Source organism: Eumetopias jubatus, unplaced genomic scaffold, assembly GCF_037043125.1.
Source record: "Eumetopias jubatus isolate StellerSeaLion01/CBP00866 unplaced genomic scaffold, mEumJub1_p1.0 scaffold_4, whole genome shotgun sequence".
Taxonomy (NCBI): Eukaryota; Metazoa; Chordata; class Mammalia; order Carnivora; family Otariidae; genus Eumetopias; species Eumetopias jubatus.
Genome location: NW_028274810.1, coordinates 156,188,769 through 156,211,575, shown reverse-complemented (window position 1 = coordinate 156,211,575; position 22,807 = coordinate 156,188,769). Strand labels below are relative to the sequence as shown.

Here is a 22,807-nt window from a genome sequence, read left to right as displayed (position 1 = left end):
GTCTTAAATATAATTCAGTAATTTCAGTATCAATACATTTAATTCCCCATTTCTAACCATGCCTGCTATGTCTCTGATTCATCATTTCTTCATATGCATATCCCTTATTCCTATTATCTCCTACTTTATTTAATCCATCAATTCCCAAGAAATTTTCTTCATCTATTTCTAACTATATAACCATTTTTAGTATTTACTATACTATTTATCTTTTATGGAAGTACATTTTGGGGAATAAATACAGACCTGGGAAACATTACAAACCAAAAAATGTTTAAAGTGAAGGTCAAACTTTTCCAACAATAACCGCATGCTCCCATGTCCGTGGAGCTTTTTTAGGTGCTTTAATCATGATCAAATGGTCCCTACTGACCTAATGCTATCCGTGAAGTTACTAGATCTGCCTTAAAATTGGTTAAAGAGGTTTTGAAGGTTATCTGTTCACAAAAGTGCAGACAGTGGTGATTCTTCTACCCTTAAGTTTCTCATGCTCCATATGTGCTTTGATTTGTGATAAGAATGCGACCTAGAAGACTGTGCAGACTCAGGACTCTGGGAGTGGGGAGACACCCTCCGCATGAGGTTCCTGGATATGACCCTCTGAAGATTCTTCACAGAAGACCCAGCAGCCCTGGTGATCACCCAGGGATGATCCAGGGCTTGCCCAGCGGACATGCGATGATTGGCCTCCAACATAAGTAGTTTGTCTATAAAGTCCTTCGCCAGGTGGGAAATATTTGGCCAAGGCTAGGAAGGAAAAATAGATAAAACAGAATAAAAATCAATAAAATAAAAATACACAAACACGCATAGAGCATATCTTCTTAATTACACAGATTAATGCATAACAAACCCAAAAGACTTTTTCAAATAAGCAAGTTAAGTACTATAGTATCATTAAATATATAAGGAACCTGAAAATCACTTTTGAGAGAGGCAAAAAAAAAAAAAATGTATTTGGTGAGGGGGAAAGACAAACACAAATTGTCTTCCAAACTCTCTGTTCAGTGAAGGAGAATTCTTTTCTAGAAATCTGTCCAGTGTGCTTCAGTTAGCAGTGTGAGTTCCCACGTCACATTTATGTGAGCTGGACAAGGCAAAGCGGCTGTTGTCCGTGACGTACACCAGCATCAGGTTAGTATTTACCACACTCTGGTCATCTCATAGAGCTCCCACAACTCCAAGAATCAGCTCAAGTGGAAAGTGGAATGAACTGAGAATCAACTTTTCTCTCCCTTTGAAAGCTGACCCCAGGCTTAGGATGCTTCCATCTCCATAGCCTCCAGAGAGAAAGGGCAGAACAAAAAGGGCCCTACAGTGAAGAATCCTCCTGCGGTGCATTTCCCCAACACACTCAGGACCCGCATTGTTCCCCATCAGTTAGCTCCAAGTGGGATTCTGCACAGAGCGGAACTACTGCAGGATGCGATGTGTACACCAGCGATTTGATGTTTCAGGGATTTGTTCTGGCAATATTTACAGCTTTTGCACATACTTTAAGTATAATAGCAGCAATTCAGAGTGACTTTTGTGAGGATGGAGACAAGAGAGCTGCTGCTTTACACTTGTTTTCTGCATTGTCTACCAACACATACCATAGACCTAGGGGAAAAAAAACAAACTAAAGCTTTGTATCCTTTGTCATCTACAAAGGAGAAACATTGAGAAAATTGCCAGTACATTTGCTGTATTTCAAACAATTTCTGGTTGACATGTGTTTTTATTTTTATATTTTTTAAGATTTTATTTATTTGACACAGAGAGAGACACAGCGAGAGAGGGAACACAAGCAGGGGGAGTGGGAGAGGGAGAAGCAGGCTTCCCGCTGAGCAGGGAGTCCAATGTGGGGCTCGATCCCAGGACCCTGGGATCATGACCTGAGCCGAAGGCAGTCGCTTAACAACTGAGCCACCCAGGCGCCTGACATGTTTTTGCATCTCCCAAGAAAGATAAGGAAATCCTTACAACCTATTGTCTTTGTCCTTGTATAAGGAAAACTCAGACTCAATTCAGAGTCACACTCTCCAATCTCTTAACACTCTATTAACCTAGAATTTGAATCAAAAGAAACCAGTAAAGGAATTGCTCTTTTTTTTTCCCTTCAGCTTATTTAGGTTAAATGAGATCTGAGAAATATTTATCCCCAAAATAAAACGCATGAAATAAATGAACACATTTGCCAAATACTCAAATACAGGGAAAATAAAATGTACACACTGCACGTCTAGACAAAGTACATCAGTGGCTGACACTCACAATGGCATATCTTCTGCTTTGGCTAGACATCTATTTGGCTCTGGATCCAGACACATTTATCTAGGCTCAAGGTTAAGTTAGATGTCTCCAATGGAACATTATAAGACAAGCAACTGAATCTTTCTGGAAAATATAAAATATATGTAGTGAGATTTATGGAGAGCTAATTAAGATGACCCCAAATGAATAAATGCTTAAAATGCAGTTGCAGAAAATAAGGTAACATAGAAAAAAAGTTCTTCAGTAAAGTGCATTATTCAAACATGGGTTAGAAATTACAGGATTCCTGAGTCATAGAGAACAACTGGAGAGTAACTAGGAGTCAATTACGTATTTCACAGTAGAAGATGACAGGTGTAGAAAAAAATGTCAGAACTATTTTATTTTTATCTTTTTTTTAAAGATTTTTATTTATTTATTTGACAGAGAGAGAGAGAGAGAGAGAGCACAAGTAGGCAGAGTGGCAGACAGAGGGAGAGGGAGAAGCAGGCTCTCCACCAAGCAGAGAGCCCGATGCAGGGCTCGATCCCAGAACCCTGGGATCATGACCTGAGCCGAAGGCAGCTGCTTAACCGACTGAGCCACCCAGGCGCCCCTATTTTTATCTTCTTAATCTAAAATTTATTTTTGTCTATGTTGTATAAAGTATAAAATAAATTAATGTATTATATGTATATATTCTATAAATGAATAAAAATTGAGTGCATGCTCACAGTTTTTTGACTAATAGAGTTAATATGACCAAAAATGATTGAGAGAGGTATCTGGTTGACTCAGTGAGTAGAGTATGTAATTCTTGATCTCGGGGTTGCGAGTTCGAGTCCCACATTGAGCATAGAGATTACTTAAGATATTAAAAAAAAAATTTGGAGACCACACATTGAATCAAATTCATATCGTGGACCAACTCTCACTTGATGACATCATTCAGTCCCTTCACCAGCCTGGACATCCACCTTGCCATTTCCACTCTTTGCCTTGAAAATTCCTCTCTTCAGCTTTTCCCTTTTTTTTTCTTTTTTTTTTTTAAGATTTTATTTATTTATTTGACAGAGAGAGACACAGCGAGAGAGGGAACACAAGCAGAGGGAGTGGGAGAGGGAGAAGCAGGCTTCCCGCGGAGCAGGGAGCCTGATGCGGGGCTCGATCCTAGGACCCTGGGATCATGACCTGAGCCAAAGGCAGACGCTTAACGACTGAGCCACCCAGGCGCCCCTCTTCAGTTTTTCTCAGTCTCAAAGAGACACTGCCATTAGTCAGCCTGTTAACCCATCTTACTGTGGGAAAGGCCTGGGAGTGAGGCAAGAGGATCTGTACTACGCAGGCTGCCCAGCCCTATACAGCTCTAAACATAGGGTCTCAGTTTCTTCATCAAAAAAATGGGGATCATATCTCTTTCACAAGATTGTTATTAGAACAAAATTAGATCAAGTATGTGAAAAATAGTTTTCGAGATATAAAATATAGTGTAAGTTTTTGTTGCTCTTGTTCTTGTTACTATTAAAGCATAATGTAACTCTTTCAGTTCTTTTGTGGACAAATCCACCTACTCTATTCAGAGAACTGGAAGAAGAAAATTATCCAAAACGTCTCATACTGAGTCCACTTACTATTATCATGATAAATGTGTGTCCTCAAAACAATGTTCTGCGTTGAGATAATGAACCAAATAAAAAGAAAGGTAGTAAGACATACAAATGGCTAACAGACACCTGAAAAGATGCTCACTCATCATCAGGAGAATACAGATCAAAACTACAATGAGATACCACCTCACACCTGTCAGAATGGCTAAAATTAACAACACAGGAAACAACAGATGTTGACGAAAATATGGAGAAAGGGGAACCCCTTTACGCTGTTGGTGGGAATGCAAGCTGGTGCAGCCACTTTGGGAAACAGTATGGAGCTTCCTCAAAAAGTTAAAAATAGAGCTACCCTCCAATCCAGCAATTGCACTACTAGGTATTTACCAAAAGGATAAGTCATTATTAGAAGCTAGACACTACAAACACACACACACACACACACAAGCACACACAGAATATACACAGTTCCTAAAATGCTAGATGCAACATTTCAAATTTTAAGGATGGTAATTAATGTTAAAATTTGCTAAATATAGAGCTACTGAAGTACAGGGTAATAATTATTGATGGATTTAATTATGGAGTTTTCAGAAAACCACAAATAATCTATTTTTAAGTAGATGGATAAGCTATCATTCAAAATTGGGCTAAGAGCAGTCAAAGTAGCATTTATCCCACTAAAAATAGTAGCTTTTAGGGGCACCTGGCTGGTTCTGTCAGAAGAGTATGTGACTCTTGCTCTTGGAGTAGTGAGTTCAAAGCCCTCATTGGGTGTAGAGATTACTAAAAAATTAAATAAATTAAAAATTAAAAAAATGTTTTAAATAGTAGCATTTATTAAAAACTTCTACTGGGTGCACCTAGGTGGCTCAGTCAGTTAAGCGTGCAATTCTTGGTTTCAGCTCAGGTCATGATCTCAGGGTCCTGGGATGGAACCCCATGTAGGGCTCTGCACTCAGAGCAGTGTCTGCTAGAGATTATTTCCCTCTCCCTCTCCCTCTGCTCCTCCCCCTGCTCACCCCCTCTTTCTTTAAAATAAATAAATCAAATCTTAAAACAAAAAAACAATAACACCACCAACAGCAACAAAACTTCTACTGATGACAATTCTCTGACTAGCATTTCCCTTCCCTTGAACTTTAGTGTAGGGCCTTGGTAGGACTTCACTTATGCTTTGCAATTAAATTTTATGTAAATGTGCCCAAAAGTACCAATTAACTCTCCATAACTTTATTACTTGTAGACCAGGAAAATCACTCTTCCTCCTAACAGAAAGCAGGAGATTCTGTACATCATTATGTTCTAAATATTTAAAATTTTAAATGTTTTCTTCCCAATCTAAGAGCAGACTTTAAGTTGTTTTATCTTCGTCAAAGCTAAAACTGTTCAAAGACAAAGCTAATTACATCAGAATGCTATGTCCATTGGGGCATTTGTAAACCCTGGGAAAAGTCAGGAGATATATACAAGTTTATTACAGGTAACATCAAAGTAAAAAATAGAAGAAGGACCAATTAATCCCATACCAGGCTCATAAAGAGAATATTTTTGTGAGTTAAGGGGTTCTTGACATGAGAGAAGTGATGCTTCCAGTTTTTCTTATAAGGAAAACACTGAAATTTAAAGAGGATTGGACAAAGCCTAATTTGTTTGAGCACCTATCATTTCTTCACAATGTGCTGTGTCTTTCTACCCTGGTTGCCTCTCAGGCATTGCAGGAAGCAACTGGAAAAGGGAACTCCTACCCCTACCCTGCAAAGCCCAGCGAGTGGAGCAACCGTACCCTTCCAAACCACCCTAACATTCCAGAATGAATCTAATAAATTTAGCAACTGAAGGTATTAGTTATCTAAAATCCACCTTACTCCCCAACAATACAAATGTACTGATCTGAAGGGGCACCTGCACCCCAATGTTTATAGCAGCAATGTCCACAATAGCCAAACTATGGAAAGAGCCCAGATGTCCATCGACAGATGAATGGATAAAGAAGATGTGATATATATACATACAATGGAATACTACTCAGCCATCACAAAAAATGAAATCTTGCCATTTGCAACAACGTGGATGGAACTAGAGGGTATTATGCTGAGTGAAATAAGTCAATCAGAGAAAGACAATTATCATATGATCTCACTCATATGTGGAATTTGAGAAAAAAAAACAGAGGATCATAGGGGAAGAGAGAAAAAATAAAACAAGACGAAATCAGAGAGGTAGACAAACCATAAAAGACCCTTAATCATAGGAAACAAACTGAGGGCTGCTGGAGGGGAAGGGGGGTTGGGGGAATAGGGTAACTGGGTGATGGACATTAAGGAGGGCACATGATATAATGAGCACGGGAATTATATAAGGCTGATGAATCACTGACCTCCACCTCTGAAACTAGTAATACATTATATGTTAATTAATTGAATTTAAATTAAAAAAACAAAATAAAATTAGAAAAATAGATAAATAAAATCCACCTTACTATAAATTAAAATTTGTACTCTGTGCTCAATGCAGTTATAGTTGAGATGCATTTATTCATGCAGTTATAAACCAGAATCTCTTAATAATTTTTAAAAAGCATTTATTTTTGTTAAATGCATTCTCTATGCTTACCTCTTCATGATATCTTATTGGATATGAGGGGGGAAATATGCTACAGTCCCAGACTTCAAAGAGCCAATAATATCTTAGAAAGATGAAATACAGATTAAATGTTAAAACAAAAGAAATTTGTTATAATCCTAAACACTATTCAGAAAAAAGGAAAGAATAACACAAGTGGAATGGTCATCAAAGCTCCATGAAAAGGAATATATTTCACACCAAAATTAAGAAGAATTAAACATTAATATTATAGCTAATTTTTTGCTTATACATGGGTGGAGTCAGAGTATATATCAGCCAGGTGTCTATAAAATATTTGCTATAAATATTAAACACATCGTTCCTCTCCATCAGTAGAGATACAACACTTAAGTCCCTGGAAGTTTTGTCCTATTTATTGCACTTCTCTACCTGACTTCTAAAGAAAAGTAGTGATTCACACAATGTGTCACACTTGGAATTTTGGTTATAGAAGAAAGGACTTTAATAAACAACCCACACTGGGATCCCTGGGTGGATCAGTCAGCTAAGTGTCTGCCTCTGGCTCAGGTCATGATCCCGGGGTCCTGGGATCGAGTCCCGCATCGGGCTCCTTGCTCAGCGGGGAGCCTGCTTCTCCCTCTGCCTGACACTCCCCTTGCTTGTGTTCTCTCCCTCTCTCTCTCTGACAAATAAATAAAATCGTAAAAAAAAAAAAACCCACATTTATTATCTTACAGTTCTGTACGTCAAAATGGGTCTTATAAGCTAAAATCAAGGTATCAGCAGAGCTGCTTCCTGGAGGCTCCAGGGGAGAGTTCCTTCCTTGCCTTTTCCCGTTTCTAGAGACTGCACACGTTCCCTGGTGCATGACCCCTTCCTCCATATCCAAAGCACATCACTCCAATCTATATTCCCTTCATCACATCTCTACATTTGACCCTCCCACCTTCCTACTGTAAAGACCTTTATGATCACATTGGGTTCACCCAGATAATCCAGGATAATCTCCCCATCTCAAGATCCTTAATTTAGTCACATTTGCAAATTCTTTTTTGCCACGTAAGATGGCACATCTACAGATTCTGGGTGTTTGAGTAGGGACATCTTTAGGGGGCTATTATTCTGTCTACCAACCTACGCTTCCAGAATCGATGGTCACCCTAGTATTTAAATAAAATCGGTGCATTTAGAAACTACTATGCTTATTGATAAGTGGTAGGTATACAATAATATGATGACAGAGAAAACATGATGATATGCTTTTCTAAGTCTATCAATCTGTGTTCCCTTGATATTATGGACTGAATGTTTGTGTCCCTCTGAAATTCGTACGTTGAAGCCCTAATCCCTAGTATCGTTATATTTAGAAATGAGGCCAAGAAAGAAGTAATTAAGGTTTTAAATGAGATCATGAGGGTGGGGTCCTGATCTGATAGGATCAGTGGCCTTTTAAGAAGAGACGCCAGAGTTCCCTCCCTCTCTCCCCACCCCATCTCTACACACACACATACACACACACACACACACACACACACACAAGAGATCACCTGAGCACACCACAAGATGGCAGTTTCCAACAAACCAAGAGAGGAGGCCTCATAATGAAACCTACCTTGTTGGTGTCTTGATCTTGGACTTCTCAGCCCCTAGAACTGTGAGAAATAAGTTTCTATTGTTTAAGTCATCCAGTCTGTGGTATTTTGTTATGGCAGCTTGAGATGACTAAGACACTTGGTAATATTATAAGAGAAGGTGAATATGATGGACATCGGTGCCTGACAAACACAGGAGAGAAAGCCAAGGGGCTATAAACCCAGTATTAAAAGCAGCCACAATCCTACTCTGGGTTGCATGTTGTCTGAGGCTACAAATAGGCATTTCTTCAAGAAGTAGAGGGTGCCACCATGGAGACAATGTCAGTGCTCCATCCAGACCCTGAGCCCCTCTTTCCTGTATGTATACACACCCCTTTCCTTTGGAGTGCTTTCCTTCTAAAAGCCAACACTTTTGTTTTTTTGGTGTTTTGTTTTGTTTTGTTTCAGTGACCACCTTGGGGCTCCTGGAGCCACTTGTCTTTGATCACCAGAGAATGAAAAAATTTACCACCAGCTCCCCACCACCATCACCTGCATTGACTAACAGAGAGTGGTAGGTGTGAAAATCAGCTCACCTGCCCCAGGTTGAAAAGCGCTGAAGAATTCTTCCCCGCCAGATGAGGCTGACTGTCACGGCTCTGGCCTCCTCATCTTTCCTGTCCTCCTTGCCCTTTACCTGTCTTCCTGGGAGTCCACCCTCAATAAGTCACTTGAACATCAACCGTCTTCTCAGGGGTTTCTCAGGTTTTGAGGAACCCAACCCTAGAAACCCTCTGAATTAAACCTGACAAAAGGACTTTTTAAACAATATATCGCTTATTGTTTTTGCACATTAAAATGGAATGGTTACATCTAGTCCAAACAAGCCCCAATAAGCCACACCCCCAGTAGTGAGACTGCATGTGGTCTCTTTCCACATTGAAACTGGGCTAGCATAAGACTCACAGGACTCACAACAGAATGAGGCAGAGGTAATGCTGTGCTATTTCCAAGCCCAGCCTTGAAAAGCACTGGCAACTTCCACTGTCTCCCTCTTGGAATACTCCTTTTCGGAAGGCTTAAACTACCATGTAAAAAGTCTGACTACCTTGCTGGGAAGATGCCATAGAGAATCCCCCATGAAGAGATGGCCCTATGAAGCACTGAGAGAGGAAGGTGAATAAGGCCCAGTGGTTCCAGTGACCTAGTTGATCCCAGATGTCCAGCCATCCCCACCAAGCTGTCAGACATCTGAGGGACCATCATGGACATTCCATCCCAGTCAAGCTCCGGTGACTGCAGTTCCTCCCAACATCATGTAGAACAGAAGAGTCACAGAGTTCTAACCAAAACAGAAATACGTATTCTTTGTAAACAAAAGAACAACAGAAACAGAAAGATATTCAAATTATAAAGAAAAAGGGGCGCCTGGATGGCTCAGTCATTAAGCGTCTGCCTTCGGCTCAGGTCATGATCCCAAGGTCTTGGGATCAAGGCCCACAGCGGGCTCCCTGCTCCAAGGAAAGCCTGCTTCTCCCTCTCCCACTCTCCCTGCTGTGTTCTCTGTCTCTCTCGCTGTGTGTCTCTCTCTGTCAAATGGATAAAATCATTAAAAATAAATACATTTATAAATAAAAATAAATATAAATATAAAGGAAAAAACTCAAAGTGAGCCATAATCCCCAAACCAGGAATAAGTTCTGTTAACATTTTACTGTGTTTTTTTTAAAGAGAAAACAATTTATTGCAATATAAAATGCATTTATAAAATATCCACAGAAGGCATGTAATTCTTCACTGCTATATAAATTTACCTGGGATACTTTGATCACCTTCTATTGTTATGATGATATCACCTAAAACATACTGTAAACAACGAGTTATACTCTATAACAAATACATCACTGATTTTCAGCAATCTTGGTTTAATAATAATTAGTTTAAGACTATATAATCCCATCTATATTCTGGAATGTCCATTTATTTTCATGTAGTGTAGCAGAATTTAGACTATAATTGCACATGAATGGTACAGAAAAACATTCACCACCAAATTATTCTATACCTTCATGACAGGTTTTACATTCTTTCTGATTGAAAATACAGCTTGAGCTATGGTCTGCAACACAGCTCTAGGATTCTCAGTGCAGTGCTTTGTGTTTATGTTTGTCTATGTGGGCACCCACGGAACAACTTAAAGTGTATCTTTAGTAAACAAGTGCAACATTACTGCCAATTACTTTGCATGTTTAGATATTATAGTCTGATTATTTATAAACAAACAAAATCCCACACAAATACTCTTCCCTCAAATAAAAAAAAAATCCTGTCAACCCATAATTATTCTAATATACTTTCCTTGAACACACACTGATTTTTTGAAAGGTGCATATAGTACCTTAGATAATAAGGTATAAAAATGTGTTTCATATTTTATACTATGAAATGTGCATTTCTAATGTTATATGCAGCATAAAGTTTAGATCAAGAAATTCTAAATCCTGGATCCCCATAGTTCATTTAGAAACTCCTCAAAGTTATGGTTCCTGCAACAGGTTTATCAGATTTAACATGACAAAGTGTTCTATCGCCTTCCCTATTTCAAGTATCCAAAAAAAGAGGCTCAAAATTTCTGTAGGTTGTAACTGAAAATGCAAAGCTTTAAACAGTTAAATGTGCTTTGAAATAAGATATAAATTGAAACAAGTTTCTTAAGTATTTAATTTGTATTAGGCTGATAAGTACTAGGACTTTCAGTTTTATTAAATGAGTATTTCCTCAAAAATAATAAAGAACACAATTTGCCTATTAATAAATGGTTCTGGGATTCTGGAGAAAAATCAATCTTATGTTTAAGATTTTTTCAACACTGTTGACTTTAGTTTTGTTTTCTTTTTAATGATGTTAATTTAATATTCAATCTGAACATAAATATTTAGCCTCAAACTACTTATAATGAAATGAGTTACTTCTGAAAAGGAAACTTTAAAGCACTAGAAAGAGAATTTACTAAAGCTGTTTAATATGTCTTTCAATGTCATCAGAAATCCTGCAGTATAGAAAATATCTGGTACCTTTAAGGTTTCAGAATGAACTGATCTTCTAAATTTTCAGTGTCATTTAAAAAACCAAAAAAGGGGCGCCTGGGTGGCTCAGTCGTTAAGCGTCTGCCTTCAGCTCAGGTCATGATCCCGGGGTCCTGGGATCGAGCCCCGCATCGGGCTCCCTGCTCGGCAGGAAGCCTGCTTCTCCCTCTCCCACTCCCCCTGCTTGTGTTCCCTCTTGCTGTGTCTCTCTCTGTCAAATAAATAAATAAAATCTTAAAAAAAAAAAGTCAAATCGAAAAGACTGCTGCAATAAAGCACTGTTTCTGAAAGTTGCAGACATGATCCCATTATCTGAGAGCTAAGCACTGCTTCTCAGAGTCAGCAACGTTTCACCTTTACCTAGGCACACTAAGTTCTCAGCTGAGAAAATAATTTAACCTGGTCCTTAACATATTCATTAAGTAGTATGAATATTTTAAGGTCTTTCTGCCTTCAAGAAGAAAACTTGATGTCTCACTAAAAAGTAGTAAGGAGTGTATTTTACTTTGAGACATTAGACTTTCTGGAATTGGTCTAACTGTATAAAATTTTAAGAAGTGTGTGAAAGTATGGAATCATTATTACTCTACATTTTACTGTATTTTTTAAGCCTTTTTCCTATGCATACATTTTTCCACATGATTGTGATCATTCTCTATACAGTTTGTAATTCTCCCCTTTTATTTTCACTTGGTAGCATAGTGTGAACGTTTTCCAACACCCATACAATATTTAAGCTTGCATAATTAGGTACTATCACACTCTATCATATGGATGTCCCATAATTTAGTCAAACTTTCTCTTAGGGTTTTTTCAATTTTCCACTTCTGTAACTAGAGCTCAGATGAGCATCTTTATACTGAAACCTTTGCTGCATCTGGTATTATTTCTTTAGATTCTTAGAAGTGGAATTACCAGATCGAAATATATAAACTTTTAAAAGTTCTAGATGCATATTTTCAAACTGCATCCCAAGAAATCTGTAAAATTTGCCCTCTACCAGCAGTGACTGAGATGGTTGATCTCTTAGTACTCTTAGCAGCAATGAGTAGAGTTGAAGTGGATTTTTTTTAATCTTTATTGATTTGAAAAATTTTTTTAAAAGACTGTTTTCATTTGTATTTTTTGGTTATCAGTGAGGCTGGACATCTTTCAAACTTTTAAATAATCAATGGTACTACATTGTCTGTGAATTCTCCCCATCCTTTCCTACTTTCCCATGTAAGTTCTAGTTCTTAATTACCAGTTTGGATGAGTTTTTTAAAAATGTACACATGTACAATAAGATACTAAAGCTTTGTAAAAGTATAGAAAATATAATATTTAAATTAGTTATTTCACTTTTGATTTTGCTTAAGATGTTATACATATAGATGTTAGGCCTTAAGTAGCTATAATCAAACTGTCAATATTTTCCTTTATGAGAAAAAGAACACTTTCATAGTTAAACATACATTTGACCACTTGCTGAACATGAAATGAATTTCCCCTTTTGTCAGGCTTCCTACACATAAGCATTGACGACTTTCTCTAGTCAAAAACGACAAGAAGTGAACACATTCATAAACACTGGGAGTTCCAAGTTTAAACAGTGGATAAATATTTTACACAAGCTATGAGGTTAAACATTTCACTGAGGAAACATTATATTACAAAAAGGGCTTAGATCATCTAGATTCAAGGCAGAAAATCTCTCACCAAACACCCAAGCATCATGCTGAGCTTCTGGGAGTACACATTAGTCTACTCAGCTGATGAAAGAAAAACTATAAACTCGCTTGTCTACTTAATTATCAATGTCATGTGCTAACCACAGACAGCTCAGTAATTCAGGCCCTCGCTACCTTGAGACCAACTGCTCTCAGCCAGGGGTGATTCTGCCCTGCAGGGGACATTTAACAACGTCTGGAGACAATTTCTGTTGTCACAACTTAAGGAAGGTGTTGAATCTAGTGTATTTACTAGATATCCAGTACCTACCAGTATCTACCAGAAGTGTAGTACAGAGGGTGGAGTGGAGGCCAAGGATGCCTCTAAATATCCTGCAATGCACAGGACAGCCCCACTCCCAACCCCTACCCTACTACCCCCTGCTCCCCCGGAAAGAATCATCCAGCCCTGTCTCTCCTGCCCCCCCCATACAACCTCACTGTGTGGCTCTGGGCATGTCACGTACCCTCCAGGACTTGTGAGTAATAAATTACTAAATCTTGTTTTTGTTCAAAGTTTAAAAAAAAAGAAGAATCATCCAGCCCTACATGTCAATAGTGCTGAGGTTGAGAAACTACACTAGGTTAACTCAATAGGAGTAAAATTATTTCTTACCTCTCCAGTATAATTATATTTGCCCTCCAGAATCTTCCTGTAAAGTCTCGTATGGCTTTCATCATCAAAAGGCAGGACTCCACTAAGTAAAACATATGTGATGACACCAAGAGCCCACATGTCCACTGCACTGGTATAAGGTTTCCTTAGCAAAATCTCAGGGGCTACGTACTCTGGGGTACCACAGAGTGTCCTCATTGTCCAGTCTCCACTTTTGTTCCCAGAGTGTGCCAAACCAAAATCTGTAATTAAAATTTTCGACTCAGCCCCTGGATGATAATATAAGAGATTTTCAGGTTTTAGGTCCCTGTGTGTTATTCGCAACGCATGCAGATACCTGATGCCATCAGCAACCATCTGGAGAATTCTGACAGCGTCCTGCTCTGTGAAGGATCCCTGAGTCATGACTCGGTCAAAGAGCTCTCCTCCCGTAGCCAACTCCATCACCATGTAAACTCGATCCTGGGCCTCAAAGATCTCCACAAGCTGGACAATGTAGCGGTGGCTAACTCGCCTCAGGATGGTGAGCTCTGATTCACACGCTTCCCGGCCTTCCCTCACTCTGGTTTCCATCACTTTTATTGCAAAAGGTTTCTTGGTGATCTTCTGCTCCACCCTGACAACCTTGCTGAAACTGCCTGTCCCAATTAGAGCCTTGATGTCGTATCTATTGGGAAGAAAAGCCAAATCTGTTATCCTCTGAAGGGAAGATTCTTAAAATTATCTAAGTTGGTGCTTTATATCATCTCTTTTTATCTTTATACCCCGCCAATCCAGTTCCCTTGCTCATTGTTGCTTAATTGTATTTCTTATTTTTGAAACCCTCCCCAGATTCTTCTTTGAAATGGAGGTAAGTGATATAAAAGTAATTAGTTGGTGGAAAGATAACTATTACGACAACAGTCTTAAGAAGAGCAGCTACCATTTATTATACGTTTATTGTGCGCCGGAAAATTTATTTTTTGAAAAAAATTCTTACAATATCCCCATGGGCTAACATAATACTATCCCCCTTTTCCAGATAAGGAAATTAAGAATCACAAAAGTTAAGTGATTTCCCAAGGTCACACAGATTGTAGTTGAAATGGATAGGATTTAAATCCAACCCCTTCAAAGGTGTTTCACCTAGTGAGGGCACATGCCCTATCTCGCCCACCTGTAGCTCCTTGATAGATGAGCATTCATAACATAAACACATCTGGTGGGGACGGGGTTACAGCCACAGTTTCCTCCCAGCTAACCCCCTGCACTTGCAATTTCTACACAAGAAACAGAATTTTAACATGGGATATATGTCAATGCATGAAGTTATTCTCCCTCTCTCTCTCTCTCTCTCTGGGAAAGGCCAGGAAGTCAGCTAGGATTTCAAAGGCTGGCAATCTTAAACTTGAATTATCTGTGTAAACATCTATGTGAATTTAAGAATTCTATCAAGTTTAACCCTTTATCTAAGAAATGTCGAGAAAGTGCTCCACTTAGAATCATGATTTTATAGCTGGGAAAAATATTAGAGAATGACTTAATCCAACCCCTCATTTTACGAATGAGGAAATTTAAAGATCAGGTTAGCAGATTGGTTGTTTAAGTTCTAGAATGAGGATGAGAACCCAGGTAGCCTTACTTTTACTGTAATTCGCTGCTCTTCCACCTTATTAAAATTTCTCCCACAAAAGGGTGCCAGTGAATGGAATGTGCTCAGGGAGTATGCAGGGAAAAGTAATGCTTTCAGTTGCATACTCAGTAACAGAGATTCAAATGCAAATATCAATCTGTGCGGTAAATAGCCTTACTTCTTTTTGCTGAGTTTATTCTTCCGGTAATTTTTTCCCCTACCTATCTGTTCCTCATATTCCTGTGCTTCCTGGATAAAAATGGCATTTGGCTGTACCAGCTTACAGAAAACAGCTTTGTTCTATGCAGTGCATTTAATTTTCTGTCCAATTACTTTATCAAAACAGATAGCAATTTCCTCATTTTAAATAGATTCTGTCACCTCTTCTCTTTCCAACTTTGCTTTTTTATTCACATGCACTCTCAGGTTGATTTTTGAAGATAATCACAGGCATTTCAAAATTCTATTGCAAAATTTACATTTACCTCTAATGTGGATGAAAGCACTTTGCAAATACTAATTTATCACTATGCTTTCAAAACTGCAGGCAAATTCATTTGCTCGTGGTATTAATCATCAGATATCAGTTGAATTACCATCACTGACTAACTGCACTCTTTTGTTTAAAGAAAAGTAGCTTTATTCAATACTAAGGGGCCTTCATACACCAAATACTTGAAAAAAAATGCTAGTAATTTGGCAGTGAAGAGAACAGTAGGCTTTAAGCCAAAATGTAGAGTAGTGGAAATAAATGGTTTTAGATTGAATAACAAATGTCCCATAACAAATTCCTGTAACTGCAGCCTTGCTTGTGAGCCTGTGATGGCCATGGACGGTGACTATATTTATGACTTGAGTGGCTATATCTTCTGCAGCGCCTGGCACAGAGGGTACAGCAATAAATATTGAATGAAAGAATCATTCATTGAACACGTATTATTTCCAAATGACCACATATATTTTGGAAACATTAAGGATCGAATCAAGCCTCGGAGAAGGCATTACAAGGTCATTCCATTCCTTCCCCTTTCCACTCCTCCACTCCTGCCCACCACCAACAGAGCAGCCTCAACGTTAATTTTGTGGGTGGTGCAGTTTTACATCATCCTCGAAATTCAAATTATTACTTAAACTTCAGCTGCTACAAACTAGTAATTTTTTAAACATGTATAAAAAAAATGAAACCCGGAAACAATAATAATGCCACAACTTATTTGATAGAAGCAATGGAGAAAGTGCATATAGTCAGATTTAAATTCTATCGTCTATTCTGCAAGAGTTATAAGTGGAATCACAATGGAGAAGAAAGACACGTGTATTCTAGACTCAATCCTGCCACTAACGTGGACAAGTCACTTAATCTTCTGGGCAGAGAACTATGGACCCAGAGCAGAAGTGCTGACACAAGACGTTGCTCCCAACCCGGATGACCCTGAGGACTTTCCTGCTCTGGCTTGAGAGGGCCCTATTTCCAGCGCCTGGGTGGCTCAGTTGGTTGAGAGGGCCCTATTTCCCTAGCAACATAAAACAGCATTAGCATACCTATGAAGAGACTTTTCTTCTATTTCACTTAATCTTCTGGGACTTAACTCCTCATCAGGTAAAGAGCCTTGAGTTAGTCGCCCTTACACTGTTGTGACCCTCCACCTCTCTGCCCCTTCACACTCTAAAGGACTGGGACTACGCTGCAGATGGAGGTTATGAGAGTGGATAAGACTGGACCACAGCAGCCTCATGTCTCTGGCTACAGATGACCAGAGACACCATCTAACCAATTCAGTCATGATAAGATCCTATGTCCATTCTGATTCAAGTTCAATTGGGTCAGCCAACTTTGTCTTTGAGCTTAGCAGCTACTGGACTAATCCACAAGGTTTCCTTATATTAGAAGTTCCCAAGTAGGCATTGACTCTGTTCACAGCACTGCAATGAAGTGTGCATACAATTCGAGGGCTAGAAATGTCCCTGAGAAGCCAGATGAGCCACCCACCACTGTGTCCCACCAAGCCCTGTAGAGTGGAAGAGGATTTCATGATTTTCTCCGCTATATGTCCAAAATGGTACACTCTGAGGAAATTTTTTTTTCAAGTCAAACCAACTTGTCATCCTTGCTCATTTCCTACAAGGAGTCAGCTAGGTCTTACGTGTGCCTTATGAAGACAATACTAAATATTGCACTAATATCTCAATAAAGACTTGTCATGCACCGTGCACCACAATTTGCATATATTACTTTAATTATCCTCACAACATTTGTATGGGGTCGATATTATTATTATTCCCACTTTACTGGGGCAAAAACTGAGGAAGGAGAAAGGCTAAGGAACATTCTCAATCACACATGATAAAAGACACAGGAGTGGATCTCAAGTCTGGCTGATTCAAAGACTTGTTTCTATTCCATGATTTATGGTCTCCTTTTCCAGAATGTGGTAAAGATCCTTCACAAACAGGCCCGACTGGACCCAGTCCCAGCATATCTGTGGCAAGGCCCCCATCAGCCCTGTAAGGGTTGGGAGGCCTTCCTCCTTCCCCAGCTCTGAGGTCAGGGATTCACTCCCTTTCCTTGCTCCTGTGCCTCCTCTACTATCAGTCTGGAATTTTCCCAATCCTCTGCCCTCCCTGCTCAGAGGTGTCAAAGAGAATTTGCCCCAGACACTTATTAAAAAAACAGTGAAGACTTTATTCCAGACTATTACAACTGGAGTCAAAACTATTGCAGTAGGGGAGAGAGACTGACTTCAACTCGGTTGAAACAAAAGGCAAGAGAGTTTTCCTTACTGAGCGGGCTTGTAGAAAAGCCCTGGGGCGGGGGGGGGGGGGGGGGTCCACGTGACTAGGCCACCTGTGTTTGCTAATTGGTGCTTGAGGAAGTTGGGCTCCTGCCTTCCCACAGAGACTGGGAGAAAGTGGCCTCCTGATTACATTTCAAAGAGGTGGCTGCCCTGTCCTTGAGAAAGACATTCCCGGGCTGTGGAAGACTTACATCTCAAAGGGACAGAGAAAGAATTTAGGGACATCAGGGGTCTGTCATCTGAAAGAAGGTTGTTTAAGGTTTAATCAAACTGAGGGGAACGTTAAGGCCATCTTGAGATGGGTGCTTGGTTTATCTTCCTCAACCCAGTCCCAGGCTAGCCCCTCTGCCACTGCTTCACCTGGCGCTTTACCTGGCAAGGACACGCGGGTCGAACCTGGCGCGGAAGCGGGCCACCTGCATCCTCCGAGCCGCCTCGGCCACGGCCTCGGGCCCGGGGCCTACGCCTCTGGAGCTGCCCTGGCCTTGACCCTCCTGCTTGACCGGCGCCAGCACAGGCGACCCTGGGACCACCTTAGTGCTCACGCCGCAACCCATGCCTCCCGCGCTCGGGAGAGGGGCCGGGAGCTCTGGGTGGGGCTGCGATTTATCCCCAGAGCGGCCGAGAGGAGGCGGGACAGATCGGTCCGCCCCCAGGGCCGGCTTGGAAAGAAACCCCACTGTGGGTCTTTGTTAGGAAAATAACTTTCAAAAGGTCCCGCTGCCGTGAGGCCGCCTTGATGGCCACTGACCACTTATCTATGCGTAGAGTTTGACATGGTAAAAGCAAAGTGGACAGCGAAAAGACAGGAGCCTCGGCTTCATTCTCTGGGCCTGTTTTCTCACCTGAAAAGTGAAGATGTGAACATAAAAAATTATATGAGTCAATGAAGGATATCATCTCTTTAAAGGATCTTAATGTCTCCAAGGCTGAGCTCATATCCAGATGATATGAACATTAAATATATATGTTTTAAACTCTAAGAGCTTATAATATTTAGAGTATGTAATATTACTGTACTCTCTTGCATTAATTAAACACACTAGTCTGTTTCTGGTACTCCACTAACTCTCCTACAGCTGGAAGAGCCTTCCCTCTGGATGATTCACCTGAAATAGAAAGACTGGGAGAGGGGCGCCTGGGTGGCTCAGTCAGTTAAGCATCTGCCTTCAGCTCAGGTCATGATCCCAGGGTCCTGGGATGGAGCCCCACATCAGGCTCCCTGCTCGGTGCGGAGTCTGCTTCTCCCTCTGCCCCCTTGGCTTGTGCTCTCTTGCTCTCAAATAAATAAAATCTTTTAAAAAATTAAAAAAAAAAAACAACTGGGAGAAAACCAGATGTCTAGAACACAGTCCAACACGTTATGCAGTTACAAGAATAAAATATGTAAAAATAAGAAGAAAATTGTATAATCTCTCTATATATTATATAGAGAGTGTGTAATCTTATCATATAATATATAAATATTATATTAATTATAGTTATACATATACAATCTTATGTTTTATATATTTCAACTTTGCATTCGTAATTACCATATATGTATGGGTATGCATATTTTATATATTTGACAAATATTTCTTTTTGATAAATGGTATTTTATGTATTGATTAAATATCAATATATTGATTATATATAATTTACATTGCTAAATTTTATTTTTTTCTTTTTTTTAAGATTTTATTTATTTATTTGACAGAGAGAGAGAGAGAGAGAGCAAGAGCAGGAACACAAGCAAAGGGAGTGGGAGAGGGAGAAGCAGACTTCCCGCTGAGCAGGGAGCCCGATGAGGGGCTCGATTCCAGGACCCTGGAATCATGACCTGAGCCGAAGGCAGACACTTAACGACTGAGCCACTCAGGCACCCCTTAAGGCCAGTTTTAAATGAATTTTTATTTTTATATCAAGTGTTTCATGCCCATGAGTGGCTTCCTATAACACTCAGCTAAATAAATGAAAATGGTGTTTAGCGTCTGGTTTTGGGCTAAACTTTACTCCAATGGTGTTTTCTGAAGAGTATTAAATGAATTGAACCTCCAGCTTCTGAAGAAAAAAAACCTTACCTCATTCTCAACTTCCACTCATTGCCCCGAAGTCACAAATTCTTATGACATTGTCAGCCATAATATTCATAACAATATGTAATATATTGCTCCAATCACTCCATGCTAGGTTCCATCCTATAACTGGTTTTTAAAAATTAGAGTTAGAAGTTAAATCCTAAAAAAAGAGGATAAATCCTAAAAATTATTCCGGGCAATACAGATTCTGAACCCATAGAAACTTCCTAAAGTAACGCCCTGGCTTGTACTTCATAAATAGATTTCTGTAACTTGACCTGTGAGACCTATACCCGTAAATTATAATCCAACTCTTTTAAAGGGTATTCCACTGAGAGCATGTAAGGAATTATGCCAAAACAAAACCCATGAAAGACTCAGATGATCATTTAGAAAGAATTCATTTAACTCTTACATGAGCAAGATTAGTGGAAAACATGAAAAAAAATTATCAACATTTTGTATTCTAGTCTATTGTCGATCTTCAGTACAGTTCAGTAATGGAGAGTAGAACAAGAAATTAGGGATATCACAAGAAATGAAACACTGGGAAGCCCTACAACTCTATACCCTCTCGTATCTTAAAAACAATACATATAACCAAAAGACATTTTAAACAGATAACATGAAGAATTTGTTTCATTTAGAATTAGATACTTCTGGAATAGCTGCAACTTGGCTGTGGTTGTTTTTCAAGTCTTACTTCTCTTAAGAGCCCTCCTGCTGGAATTCCATTTTCCCTAAAGTGATCTCATGCCTGAAACATCGGTTTGAAGGTGTTCATCTGATTGACTTCCTTTTTCCCAAGGTGTAGGATTTGTGTTTGTAATGACAACTCGCATGGGGCTCTTTTAAGCCAATTTCACAAACACAGCGATGTGACTGCATGCAAGCAAGAGTGCAAAGCTGCTTGCTGAGCTTTGTTCCCATGAACAAGTAATAAAAGAGTCTCTAAGTAGGATGCCTTTGTGTGAAAGTCAGAGACAGGAGAAACTTTCCTGCTTCCCTTGGCAGAATATTTCTCACTCTCAGGACACCTTACCAAAAAAGAAAGAAGAAACAAAGACCATAATCCGGACAAGTCAGGAAGAAATTTTCAATGACCGAAAATGTTTTTCCTTCACTACAGTAGTGAATTATTCATGTTAACTTGCATATCTCTCTGCATTTGGCACTAAATAAAGAATACCTAACTTTTGTAGAATTTCAAGTCTTAAACATTCTTTACCTTATAATTACAAAAAAGAAGACAAATTATTAGTATATGTAGTACTATACTGTAGGTAAGAGCTCTGTTGTCAAATAAAAACACAAATTTCACTTTTTTTATAGTAGCAAACCAAGAAGCGGACAGCCATCATGGTGAATGAGGTTTCCCTGTTTTAGTGCATCAATTCAAGTGGGAAAGTGTTTCACTATTTTAGCTGATTCGCCTAAAGAAATTCTGTCTTTTCAAGGTGGCAATTTGAATCCAAAGCCTTAAAAAAATGATGGTTAGAAATGTTTAGTTACATCAAAAAACATTTATAATATGTTGGTGGGCAGAAAAAAAGAAAGCCCTTTGTGGTGTGATCTCATTTTTTAAACTCACTAATGAGATGAATTCCTGTGGTGAGGAAGGAAGCCTCTGGCTAATAAACAGTAAGGAATTAGGCCTGCTGACAACTATGTGAGCAAACTTGGGAACAGATTCTCCAACCCCCACTGGGCCTTGAGATGGCTAGAGCGCCAGCCTACAGCTTGATGTGACCTCCTGAGAGCTTGGCTCAGAAAATAGAACTCCCACGTTCAAGTCCCAGTGACACTCTCTACCAGCTCTATGACCTTAGGAAGGTTACTTAACCTTCTGGGCACCCCCCGCAATTTTTCTCATCTAGGAACCTGAAATAATAACAATATAAATGTCATAGGGTTTTTGTGAATAACTTAACTCATGTAAAGCACTTAGAACAGTACGTGGAAGAGTATAGTTGCTCAATAAATATCCTTATTATTATATATTATATATAATTAAATATGTTACATTGAAAACAAATATAAGTAAATGACTTCAAGGGGTATTAGTTATCTATTATTCTGTAACAAATTTCCCCCTAATTTAGCAGCTTTCAAACAACAAGGATTTATTTTTTCCCAGTTCCAAAGATCAGGTACCTAAGACGGGTGCACCCTAGCTGAGTGCATCTGGCGCAGGGTCTCAGGAAGTTACCGTCAAGCTGTCCAATGAGGCTGCAGGCAGCTCATGGCTACACTAAGCCTGAACACCCTTCCAATTTTATGTCTGTAACTATTGCAAGTCTCAGTTCCCTGCTGGCTGTTGAACAGCCTCCTCGCACGCGCTTCTCCACAGGTTGCCTGAATGTCCTCTCCACACAGCAAGCAGCCAGCTTCCCCCACAACAGAGGAAGAGAACCAGGGAATATGCACCAGGGAAGGAGGAAGAAAGCACTCAAAACCGAAGCTGCAGTCTTTTATAACTCCATCTCAGAAGTGACATCCCATCACCTTTGCCATCTGTTCCTGGTCACACAACTCTGGTACCCTGTGGGCAGGAGCCAAGCAAGGCTGTGACTACCAGGAGGTGGGCATTTGAGGGGGCCATCTTCGAAACTGGCTTCCTCAGAGGTAGAACACAGACCAGAGAGGGAAACTTCATTATAAAGAGGCATTTCGAAAGTCAAAGATAGCTAGAGACGAAATTGCAGGCTCTTTTTCTCACTGGAGTTAAGTAGTCTCTTAAGCACTTGGCCTTGTTGGGGAAGAGAATATTCAAAGTGATTGGACTTGATGAATATTCAAACCTCTTCCAAGCCTGGGTTTCTGTGATCTTTCATGTGGTCAAGTCTAATCATAACTAGATAGTAAGTCTCTTGAGGACCCAGACCACTGTGTCCATCTAGCCGTTGAAAAAAAAAAGGGAAGAT

General features: G+C 39.7%; 1 protein-coding gene across 1 annotated transcript; it reads right to left on the bottom strand.

The window, feature by feature from the left end:
- Positions 1-441: 441 nt before the first annotated feature.
- PSKH2 (protein serine kinase H2) lies at positions 442-18,380 on the bottom strand. The gene is made up of 3 exons (XM_028108902.1): positions 18,196-18,380; positions 13,417-14,083; positions 442-747 (listed from the first exon to the last, which is right to left on the bottom strand). The coding sequence occupies exons 1-3, from the start codon at positions 18,378-18,380 to the stop codon at positions 442-444; spliced, it is 1,158 nt and encodes a 385-aa protein (XP_027964703.1).
- Positions 18,381-22,807: the final 4,427 nt, after the last annotated feature.

Excerpts from the sequence above, each read along its gene's own strand:
- PSKH2 (XM_028108902.1), bottom strand. The coding sequence starts at position 18,380 with ATGGGTTGCGGCGTGAGCACTAAGGTGGTCCCAGGGTCGCCTGTGCTG. Across the intron at positions 14,084-18,195 it reads GACCCGCGTGTCCTTGCCAG|ATACGACATCAAGGCTCTAA; the intron begins GTAAAGCGCCAG and ends TCTTCCCAATAG. Across the intron at positions 748-13,416 it reads AATATAATTATACTGGAGAG|CCTTGGCCAAATATTTCCCA; the intron begins GTAAGAAATAAT and ends TTTCCTTCCTAG.